This window comes from Limanda limanda, chromosome 6, assembly GCF_963576545.1.
Source record: "Limanda limanda chromosome 6, fLimLim1.1, whole genome shotgun sequence".
NCBI classification, from domain to species: Eukaryota; Metazoa; Chordata; class Actinopteri; order Pleuronectiformes; family Pleuronectidae; genus Limanda; species Limanda limanda.
In genome coordinates this window covers 15,878,925-15,891,271 of record NC_083641.1, presented here as the reverse complement: position 1 = coordinate 15,891,271, position 12,347 = coordinate 15,878,925, and the positions used below count along the sequence as shown (strand labels likewise).

The 12,347-nt window shown below is 41.9% G+C and overlaps 1 protein-coding gene across 1 annotated transcript in view; it reads right to left on the bottom strand.

Annotated features, from left to right (window-relative positions):
- dscamb (Down syndrome cell adhesion molecule b) overlaps positions 1–12,347 on the bottom strand; it is a 93,284-nt gene that overhangs the window by 14,844 nt on the left and 66,093 nt on the right. The window contains exons 12-22 of the mRNA XM_061073275.1: positions 5,572–5,768; positions 5,004–5,100; positions 4,493–4,621; positions 4,197–4,364; positions 3,460–3,530; positions 2,897–3,140; positions 2,220–2,366; positions 1,122–1,277; positions 817–950; positions 476–629; positions 44–161 (exon numbers count right to left, since the gene is read on the bottom strand). Of these exons, the coding sequence (XP_060929258.1) occupies positions 44–161; positions 476–629; positions 817–950; positions 1,122–1,277; positions 2,220–2,366; positions 2,897–3,140; positions 3,460–3,530; positions 4,197–4,364; positions 4,493–4,621; positions 5,004–5,100; positions 5,572–5,768 (1,615 nt within the window). The remainder of the gene's footprint in view (positions 1–43; positions 162–475; positions 630–816; positions 951–1,121; positions 1,278–2,219; positions 2,367–2,896; positions 3,141–3,459; positions 3,531–4,196; positions 4,365–4,492; positions 4,622–5,003; positions 5,101–5,571; positions 5,769–12,347) is intronic.

Below are 12,347 nucleotides of genomic sequence, written 5' to 3'. Positions count from 1 at the left end.
GTGTTATATCATATCTGTGCTGAGCAGCAGCACTTTCACTTACTTTCCCTTCAGCCACTTGATGGTAGGGGGAGGGTCTCCGACAGCCTTGCATGGCAGAACGATATCTTTCATCCAGGGAGTCGTCACTGTCCCATTGAAGGTCAGAATCCTGGCTGGAGCTAAAATCCACACAAACACATCAACTTTATGAGTGGTCTGAATGGATGAAGCTTTTGTCAGCAAAGTAAGAAACAAGTTTTCAATTGTCCAAATAAAAAATATTCCTTATGGTTTTCAGATTTTGTTCCCAAATTGGGTGTCATATTCATATTGTGCCAAATATCCCAATACAAAATCTTAATTGTAAAAAGAGGTTTGTTTCATGAAGTTCTTGTATCCTAATATGCCCAATTATGCTTTGAATGATGATCAACTGTAGAAAAGAATGTGAATATAAAATATATGAAAGGATATTGTTCGCCCGGGTGTTTACCTTTGGCCAGAGGCTCCACTATGATCTTCTCACTGTTGTTGCCATGACCAGCAGCAGTCACAGCCACCACCCAGATACTGTACTGTCTGTTCCGAGCCAAGTTTGGGATCCTGTAGAAATACTTATCTGGAGACGCCTCGAACTCACTCATCACCTGTAAAGTTTAAAGAGAGGAGAGAATAATGTATCACTGGGGAACAGCTTTGTCCCGAGTGTAAAAATGCAGCTGTGAACAAAAAGGCAGGCATATTTTCAGCAAATGAAAGTAACTTTATTATTAGTTATTAAGGATCAGAATCCCTAAAAACACTGACGAGCTCATGGTATACAAATGCTAATACCATGGGATGCAGGTTCGAGCAGAAGACGATGTATTTCCTGATGATGCCGTTGAGTTTGAGTGGCGGCAGCCAGGAGACAAACACCACCGAGCTGCTGGAGGCGGCGGCCTTCACCCCTGCTGGAGGACCGGGCACTGAGGAAGAAGAGATCACAGCAAGGTTCAGGAGATGTAGATAAACATAATATAGTATGTAGTAAATAAAAGTAGGGGATAAAATAATTTTTTTAACCGTCTTTAACTTTAACCTTGGTGAGAGCCATTCAAGTTAAAAGGTCTTGATGTGTCTGATCATGTCTCTCATACCATCCTCTTTTGTGCGCACGTAGATCTGTTCGCTGCGTACACCATCTCCAGCGTTGGTGAAGGCTAACACCTGGATGCTGTAGTTGGTGTACTTCTCCAAGCCGTCCAGCTCCAGAGATGGCTGATTGGTCGTCACATTCCTGATATCTCCCAGCTCTGAGACAAGAGATGAGATGCATTAATGAGACTGGGTAACAAAAAGATACACAGCGTGCTGGTTTGGTGCAGCTTGCTGCCATATTTATGAACACTTATACCAAGAATAGTTCATTGCAACGTAATGAAAAAACATTTTCCCTGTGATTAAAGCTGGAATTTCACAAATATTGTGTAATAAAATCAACTAAAACGTTCAGATTGTACAGTAAAGATAATGTATGTTGAGCATTCAGATGCATAATGATGTTTCAGAGCAATAAAACGGGTATTAAAGGCTTCGTCTCTTCACTTTTGCTCTGATTTCTGTTCCCCTCTCCTCATCCTTCTTATGTCCTGTCACTCAGAGCTGAGGCAATGGGCCTGCCTTCACTTATTGCATTGTGAATTATTGATGGAGACACGCCACTGCAGGTTGGATCATTGCTATATTGCAAGATATGCATTCATGTGGAAAACACAGGAACCACCGATACCATCTGTGCAATACAGTTAATACCTTTAGTAAATCTGCATTAGAAAAAACACCAATCAAATGCCAAGACTGGCTCAAATTATGTATGTTCATTATTGAATTACTATTAACTATCAATGCCAAAGAGACATCGCAAATAATTCGCATTTGAAAATCCCATCATCTGCATCTCATACACAGGATAAAAATAAAGGACATGAAAAGGCCTCAATTGTGCCTCAATAAAAATTAAGCTGTTGTTGCATATATTAATTAATATGTCGTTAATATCGAAAAATGTAAACATGATTTCAAGAAATAAGAAAAATCTGACACACAGCCCTACATTATTCCGATAGCAGCACCTAAATATTAGTTTATGACAATACCACAGCCTCCCCTACTGAGAGAACCATCAAAATCAGCAAATACAGCATTAACGATAGTCTGGTGACTTAAATGGTGATAGGGTGTGTGGATGTGAGTACCTCCATCGGGCAGGTTGGCCCAGTAGATGACTCTGTAGCCCTGCAGGTTTCCGTTGAGAGACTCTCTTGGCAGCGGAATCCAGGACAGTGAGATGGATTCTGGAGACTTGGCCACTGCCAGCACATTTTCAGGAGGCCGGGAAGGCACTGCCAGAGACAAGAGGGGGGAAACGTGTTGGAGTAGAAGATCCATAAACATGTTTTTTTTGTGGCAATACCAGTAATTGTCGAAAAATTCCGTCCCCAAAATGTTAAAACATCCTTAAATAAGATACAATCATGTTATCAAATTATTATAACTCCCTAAATAACTTACTAACAACATTAGAAACTTCTGGTGTTTTTAATGAATCAGTTGAATTTAGTTCTGCCAAATATTTAAAAAATAATAATCTTTATTTCATTACAATGACACAAAATAATGTTGAGGCAAGATAATATTAAGCAGTTATAAATGTGATGTAGTTCAAAACATGTCCAGCAGATGGCAGCCTGTTCACAACAATATGAAGCTCCACATCTGCACCAAGGTGGGAAGGCCGTGCAGTAAATCAGTTCTTTATAAAAACTCTTACAGCAGGTGGATCATATGAAAAACACAGGGTTACTTCAAGCTTGATTAAATAGACTTTATGTAGGTGTTATATATCCAGTATTAATTCACATGTGCTACTAACCATCCTCCAGAGTTTTGACGACCACCTGCTGTGACGACGGCCCGGTGCCCGCCCTGTTTGCAGCCTGCACCACCACACTGTACTGAGTGAACTTCTTCAGGTTGTCCAGCAGGATGCTCTCTGTGGTGTCTCCTGTCGTGTCCAGGCTGATGATGGTGAACTGGTGGTTGCCGCCTGGGCTGTACTCCCTGTAGCCCACCTGGTAGCCGCGGATCACGCCGTTCTGCAGGTGTTTATTTGGAGGCTGTGAAATGAGAAAATAGTTAGATGACCATAACTCAAACACATACGGTTGCCCTAATGCTCAATATCAACTCAATCATGTTTAATCGGCTTCTTTGATATATTTTCTTTTTTTTTTATTATCTAAAATAAAAATCCCCACTGTCTTACACATATGTAAATACAATGCAATAAACAGCAATATCTGATAGCATTAGTAGCTGCAAAATTTTAATATAAAAGTCCAAATGCTGTTTTTTGAAACTAATACAAAACCTGCCAAGGGTTATCTACATCATGAAGTAAGTCTGAGTTCCTAATATGATCTGTGTGGACTGTACCTTCCAGGAGACTCTGATGCTCTGCGGGGACGTGGACTCCAGGATGACTTCTTGTGGTGGGCCGTCAGGAGCTGTGAACCAAGCCCATCACTCAACATTACGGTATGTTACTGTTAAAAGTGGACGTTCTGCCATAGAAAGATTTTTACATCTTATCTAGTTCCGTTTCACTAGATGGTGCTGTTGAGTTAAGAATGCATCTTCATACCCGGATGTTTCTACTTCAACAATAAGAAGAAACTTGCAACATCATCAATTTACACCTTTGTAATGTGACAGATGATATATGTTTTACTTAATCTGAAGTTTATGACTTTATTTCAGCGATGAATCCGCTAAAATGGGTCTTATTAATGTGCTGCTATGACTGGGGGGGATCGTTACGAGCAATAGAATTAAGACTAAAAGCGAGAGTGACCTGATCTGTTTGCCCTGATATAAAAGATGATGATCTCCATTTAAACTATTATAAAATCATTAAGTGAAAGTGGACTCAACAGGTTTGAGGGCCAGGAGGCAATGGACACTATATCTGAGGCGTTTCATTTCAAAACAGGACTCGGTCAAAGTATAAAATCTAACTATTAAAATAAATTGTGGTCATCATTTTATACAGTATTGAAGCTAAAATCAACACTTTAAAATGTTGTGATTGAGAGATAGTGGATTTTAATTTCCAGGAAAATGTATTTCATCTGCACCACAGTTTGATGACTTACTAAGTTGAACAAACTAACCTGCTTCATCAGTAGTTATGGTGAGCTCGTTGCTAGGGTTACTGTTGCCGATTATGTTCTTGGCGACCATGCGGATGTTGTAAGTGGAGGAAGGGTGCAGGTCGATGATAGTGGCCTGGTTGAGCTGCGGTGACACATCTTTGGTTACCTGGGCTGAAAGCCAAGAAGCTAGAAGAAACAGAGGGGGAAAGAGAGAGTGAGAGAGGTTGGATGGAGTGTCAGAGATGGATTACAACATTTATGCATTTCTTGTTGACTCTGTCGCTTGAACTTGCGCTCGTTGTACTTATGCCCACCTGATTTGTTCTTGCACTCAATATCATATCCTGTGATGGGGCTGTTCCCGTCAAAACCCATTGTCCAGCGCAGAGCTATGGTTCGATCCCTAACCTCCCGGATCTCCACCTCTGGAGGGTCGGGCGGCTCTGATGCAACATGTAAACACAGCCGAGAGTGAGAGAGGCAGAAAAACACAGTGGGAGAGAGAGAGAGAGAAAAAGAAAGTGGGAGAGAGAGAGAGAGAGAGAGAGAGAGAGGGGTATTGTGAAGTGCAGAGTCCTGAAATAGAACTGGACGGCAGGCTGACCAGACAGATGTATTGGTTTCATTCTGTCTGTGATTTCCCCAGTGAGGGATTGGGTTTGACTACAGAGAGTGATGACACCATGTGCCTATTAAGTTAGTAACTTATTGAATTACAAAACAAATGACGAAATCTTTTCAACTTCTTGAGGGAATTTAGTCTTTTTCTTAACATGTCCTTGTCCAACATGAGCTGCAGTGAGTGTGAGGTGCGGTGGAGCTCACCTTGCACCGTCAGCTGGATGATGCCCCGGTCCTCGCCGAACGAGTTGATGGCATGGCAGGAGAAGAAGCCGGAGTCCTCACGAACTGTAGGCATAATCTACACAGACACACACACACCACATTCAAAGCTATCAGGTGGTCGGAGAGTTCTACTATCAGTGTAAAAAAAAATAATCTAAAATTATATTTCATCTTGAGTGGTTTTTCAAAAGTGGAGGAGGAGCAGTGTGCTCAACTTCTTCAGAGGGAGAGAAAACCTCCATCCTAAACCATGTGGGACACTTAACTACTCAATTATCTCAAGGCACATATTCCTTATCCTGCATTACACATGTACTCGTTCATGCTGTGTTTTAATCAGCATTAAATTGAACTGGAAGGTAGCTCTTTAATATTTCATGCTCCACTTGAATCTACTTGTGAATGTGAATTTCAGCAAGAATTTCCTCTGCCCTTCCTCCTAAAACTCTTCCTCTCTGCTTCCCATCTGTCTGAATAGATTAAAAACGACTGGAAAAAAATTAGATTCACGGTGGCGTTCGATTTATGGTGAAAGTTGAGCACCCACCACCAGCGTGGAAATGACTTCGTCAGCCACTTCTTTGACGATGACCACGTATCGGCTGGTCTCGGGGTTGATGATGCGTTCCTCTTTCTCCCAGCGAACCATAATGGGCTTCTCTCCGTGAGCGATGCAGCTCATCTTCTTCTCCTCGCCATGCGTGGCCAGGGTGGTGTTGGGGTAGGAGGTGATCATGGCCGGGACTGGATGGAGGAGACAGAAAGGCCAAGGTGGCAAGAGAGTAGCAAGAGGGAGAAAGAAAGAGAATAGACAATGATATCAGTTGAAATAGATGTTTCGTCGATTTTCTGATTGTGGTGGCTTCTGATTGTGGATTATGTTTAAGACTAGATTGCTTAGATATATAATAGGCCTACTCAAACATACTATTATTATTGGCAATACATCTAAGATAACATATTGCCATTGCTGCTCCCTTCAGCTCTGAGGTCTCACCTGGTTAAGCCCCATGAGGGAAATTGAGATTTGTGAATATGGGCTCTGCAAATCAAATGTGATAATTTTAGTTTTTATAAGGCTGTATGTGTTATTGAAAATTTGCTGACTATCTTTATATCTGTGCTGAATAAAAAAAGGAGAAAGAAAAACATAGCTATATCAGTTGAAATGAATCCATTTATGAACACATGCTGCTAAATATATCAGCAGAGTGATATCAAGAATAACATTTTCCGGAGCTACTTACTATTCTTTAAAAATAAAGGCTTTAACTGTGCCAGTTCTTTTTTTGGTCCAAAATTAACACATTCTCTTACTTCTCATCTTATACTGAATAAGACGCCATCTCTCTTTTTTCTCTCTGACAATTATGATAACTATTCGACACTCCGGGGACCATCGTGAACGTCATTTTTGACACTCCTCGTCTCCTGTGATGCTGTGAGATAGAAGAGGAGCCCTTCAGGTAGAAGCCTGCTTTGATAATACCAGCAAGCAGAATAACGTGTTGCTTTCTGAGGATGAGGCGGAGGAAACGGAGAAGAAAGTGGTGACTCCTGACTGAACTCCCATCGGTCTGAGCGTGGAGCCGGTCTGGCTCTCTGCTGTAACCACACACCAGGCTCATTAGCAACACATTTAGCCCCTGTGTGTGTGTGTGTGTGTGTGTGTGTGTGTGTGTGTGTGTGCGCGTTGTTCAGCAGAATGACTTGTTGAGAACGTCTCTCACCAAGACTAGTCTGTACTCACACTCACACCATTCTCTTACTCACACTTTCTTTCATTGTGTCCTTTTCTCTCTACTTGCATGAATCCGACTCCTGATTATCACACAGAGACGTTCCGGTGCTATTCACAGTGTAATGATCTTTAAGGTGCGAAGCCCCCAAATTGGATTATATCATATTAACTCCAGCAAACTCTGAGCAGAGTGAATCCATATGCTAATCTTTGTCAGTGTGGACATGCAGGACACAGAGTTACACTGCAGGTAAAACTATTTGCTCCCAGTTTTGTGATCCTACAATCGAATTTGTGAGATCGAAGTATATGAAAATCCATTCAAAACTCCATGCAAAAATTGCCACTTCAATCTGCTGTGTCTTAGAAAGAATTACAGTTGTGTTATTATATTTCGGGCAGTTACACACGTTACTATTCAACTGATTTCCATGAAGTGGGGCATTACCTGCGGGAAAGAACCAGTATAGTTTTTGTGCAGAGGGATTTATTTTCTGGCATGGGTAGGTGTTAGCCTTGGTAGCAATGTGTGCTCTCCGATTGCCCCTTTAGTTCTGTATTTATTTATCTATTTAGCAGTTGTTGTTTCATCTATTAAATGTCCAATGAGACTGAAAAACATCTGTTGAGGTTTCCCATGATTTTCCCTTTGTCCCTCAGATGATTTATGTTGAGCAGGTACAGTGTATAGTGAAGCTATCGCGTGGTGAATGTAAATCAAAACAATCAGCTGAAAGACGCTAAAACTCCCTGCAGCGCCGAGAGGAACTGCAGACTCAGGTGGTTCCCTGTGAAGTTACATTACACACAGCAGTTGCATTATTTATATGAAAATATTGATCTGAGAAGCTTTAAAGTGTTGCACATTTTCTGTGGAGTGGCTGATTGACTTCTCATTTACATTAGACAGAGCAGTTTTCAGGACCACATGCTGTATCTACTGTAGAGTTAACAGGCTTGTAGTGAAGGCTCTGAAAATGGAAGCTACATGTGGCAGGTACAGGTGGAGCAGTGGTTGGAGAAGACGCACTGTGTGAGTTGGAGTCGCTGTGTGTGTGTGTGCATGTCTGTACACTCCTGAATTATGTGTCTGCGTGGATGTGTTTTACTCGTAGTGCATATGTATGAAAGTGTGTGCATGAGAGCGGCGGTGTCTGGGAGAGCTAAGTGGGCGAGCACAGAGAGCAGAGAAGACTTGTGCTCATGACACATCTCAGCCACACTACACGACGGAGAAGAGAGAGAGAGCATGTACCCCTGCAGCGCTAACTATGATCCCTCTCTCTCTCCCGCTCCCTCTCCATCTCTCTCCCTCCTCAGGCTCCCACCAGGACAGTGATGATTTAATGATGAGAGAGAGAGACCACTTTGATTATTCATACACAGCAGACAAGTCCGCTGGCCACGCTGTTGTGTCACACAGGCACACTCACATCCCAAACGCACAAAGGACAACGCACACATTGCAGTTCAAAAATACACAAATACCTACAGATATAAAGATACTGTACAAATACTGACAGGGTAAGAAAGAGTCATGGGGATACACATGCACAAGAATTGTAAACATACTTCCACACACATACACACACTGTGTTCCGCTGAGGCAAACACTATTTGTAGATAACTTCATGATAATTTGTTTTGGCTTAACAAAGACCACATCCAGGTACTCAGAGGGCCAGGAAGGTTGGACATTCGCGAGTCAATTACCGACAATTAAAGTCAAGTACTTGAAATCATAACTAATATTATACTCTACTTGTGTGACTGTTGGTTTTTGCGTGGCAGTGTGCTAATTGTGCTGATGTGTTAAATCTTGCCCGTTCTGTCGTGTGAAAACTGCTTCAGATTATCTCTTTGCTCTTTTATCATTTAATATTTCACTGATGCAGTATAAATATGTCATTATATTGTATCGCTACACTTTTTTTTTTAAGGCTGATATATATTTGAGAATTAAAACAAGATTTTGGGTATTTTGACACCCAAGGTTAATGTCTTTAGCTGGGTCTCAATTCAGGGGCTGCATGCTTAGAATGACCCGGTCTACGCAGCATCCTTTGTTGGCTGCAAAACAAAATGAGACACACTGGTTTTCCTATTGCGTCAACAGCTCGTCCCGCCCCCCCGCTCTTTGAAAAACAGTTGGTCACTGAAGCGCAATGAATCATGGGAGATGTTGGGCCGGGAAGGATCCATCTGATGGAGCCTCCATCGCTTGGGGGAGGAAGGACACATTTGCTGTGAGACACAGTCTTTGCTACATTGTTTGATCCAGTTAGTTAGTCCAGTTCATTTTGTTATTTTGGTTGCCACAGTAATATAGTTATGTTATTACTACCAACTTCAACAACTTCAGGCACAGTACTTAACACTTTGATTGCCCCGAATTAACATCCTTGTTTTTCAAACATTATACCGTCGGAGGCGAAGTTTGCAAACGATCCTCTGAGACTGTTCAACTGCCTTTATGGAGAAACTAGCAACACTTTGGGCTTCTGCTTCTTTTACTTCTTCTATTTTTACTGCTGTTTTAACTTCTAGCAGTTGGTCTTAAAGTCCAAACCATCCAAAAAAGTGTCAACACATTTTGGTTCATTGGTTCACCCCTTGGTCTGAGGCAACTTCATTTTGGTCGACACTGAACTGAAAAGTCTGAAGTCCGGAACAAACAAGGTAAGTGTGTAAGCACCTTTAGAGTCTCCAATCATACTAGAACCTCCATCATGCAGTACTTGGTCACAAGGTCATTACAAGGTGACACTAGAGAAGTCAAAGTCGGGAGGGTTCATCATTTGGGAACCACAACAATCCATCCAGCACAGATACTGCATATGTCTTTATGCCGCTTCCAGTGTATCTGTCATCTGTGGTTGCTGCATCAGTGGTGCACTGATTTGTACACTGTAAATTAAAATCAAGAGAGTTAATGAGCACACGCACAAACACAAATCCCTCTCACCCCACACACACAAATAAACACAAACACACAGACTCCTTCAGCATGTTTCTGTCTCTTTCTTCTTCACAGCACATTTTCCTTCTTTAAAGCAGCCAACACAAATCAAAAGGGGGAGCTACTTGCATGGGTTTGCGTGCACACAGGCCTCTGTTTGTGTGGGTGTGTGCATTTCCCTCAACCCCCACCCACCCCCGACACGATGGAACGTGTCAGACTTGGGACTGCCGACGTTTAAACCTCATTTCTTATTCACTCGCAGCCCATCCCTCTCCCTCGCTCCCCACACCATCATCCCCTTTCCCACTGCCCCCGCGCAGGAAATCGCTGATTTATTTTGCATAGCAACTATGAATTTTAAGTGAGTCCTATTAAAAGAGTCTCCTCAGCTCCTTCTCTAAATGTTATTGCTGCTTAACAGGGGCTATTTTCTCTATTTAAATCTGAGGCCTTGGCAGTGTAAGTTAACATTGACGAAGCCTGCGAGTGCTAATTGAAAGAAAAAAGACAGAAAGAAAGAAAGGGCACTCAATGATGACATACAAGGCTATATGTGTGTGTGTGTGTGTGTGTGTTGTGTGTGTGTGTGTGTGTGTGTGTGTGTGTGTGTGTGTGTGTGTGTGTGTGTGTGTGTGTGTGTTTGTGTGTGCGAATGGCTCTGTATGAAATCATGTGTGCATGAGAAGATTTGTCATGCAAGTTTTTAAACATGAGCACATGCTTGTCTGCGTGGGTGTGTAGATGCATCAGAGTCAATTTGGAGTCAATCTGCATGTGGCCTTGAATGTTTGTGTGTGTGTGTGTTTGTAGCGTGTCCCTGCTTGTGTGAACCGAGCATGTGACAGAGACTGCAGTATCTACAGTGTGCTATACAATCTTCTACGATCTTGGTCGTGCTTCAGTTACCGAGCTGAGGTGAGGCTATACTCGCTTGCTCGCTTTCCCCTCATCTAATCTCTATGCATCCACCGTGCGGCACGAGTGAGGCCTCAGGCTAAACCTATTCTTTTTGATAGGCCATAATTGCTCGGTTGATGTATATTTTTTAATATCCAGTGATATTACAGGGGCCGGGTAATAAAACACAGGCGGGAAGAGGAGAAAACGTGTGAGTGGAAAGAGGGGAGACGAGGGATAAAAAAGAAAGCTAAGAGGGGGTAGAGAGGGGGGGAACAAAGGCAGCAGAGAAGAAAGAGGGAGGTATGGGGGGATGAATGTGGGGTAAGAAAGACAGCACTTCTTCAGACGGGAAATGATGCATGTTTAAACTATACGACCACCGGTGGAGATAGAACTGAAATTTCTTAACTTCAAATTACGTTGGTGGTGGGAGGGTCTTAGAACTTGTGAAAGGAGGTAGAGATGTTAAAAAATAGTAGATTCATTGATCAGGGTGAAATCTTACAAACTAACCCTACTCAAGCCTGGGCAAAGGAGGGGAGAACGAGTTGGATGTTGGCCTGTCAATGGGAAGCCCTTACTGCGGTTAGCAATGATAACCATAACCGATTTTACTCTTCAATTTTTGTTTTACAATTTTTAAAACGACTCCTCGATTTCAGACAGGTGGACAGAAGCAGTTTCTCATTTCCACTTCCATCAATGATGCTGTCTACAATTTGCAGACAGATTTTAGCAGTGCCAATGTTTTATGGCTGAATCCAATAACTGTGTTTCAATTCAGCACCTGCATCGTTCGGAGGTTGCATTTGAAGACAACAAGGCTGTTCCACTTCTAAGGCTCCTTTAAATGTGGCCAACAAATGCTTCCATTCAGACCCAAGCAATGGAGGCTGGTATGAGTGGATCATTCTTCGGCGAACCTATGCCAGGATTTATTCATTCAAAAAGACAATGGTGGCGGCAAGCGACGAGAAGCCCAACGCTTCCACTTATTTGTCGAGTTGCTATACTTTGTAACGTTTAAAACATTTAAAAGAGCACTTAAACGGATTTTGCTATCATATAGGTTGAACAATTATTTTATATCACTTTTAATAGAATTTTAATAGTGGACTAACACCGAGCCTGCACAGAAAAACATTGTAGACTAATGTATATTGATTTAAAAAATATGATGTATTACTCCAATATTCATATGGGATTAAAACAAATTAAAAAAAATTAAATTCAACTGTTAATGATCTGTAAATGGGTAAAAAAAATTACACTTTGATGTGGCAATGGGAGATTTAGACAATGGAGGGACACACACAGCTGCCAGCACATGAGCAAGGGTATAAAAGGAAACAAATAATGTGTTATTTATCTTTTTAATCTTTCTCTCATTGCTGGAAAAACAAGTGGAAAACAAGGACAAGCAGAGAGTGCAAATAAAGCAGAGAAACATGCCGACTGCTCTTCCCTTGAGCCACTTCGAACGCTTCTAATTGAAGTATTGACGGATTTAAATGAGGCAGAAATGCACTCAAGAGTTCCAGCAACGCATAACACACACACACACACACACACACACACACACACACACACATAAACACACACACACACACATTCACACCATGCAAGCAGAATGTACACAATGCACCGTGCACAGATTCACAAATGTAGACAGACAGGGGGCTGCAAACGCAAAAGTTATGCAGACAGTAAAATGATAACA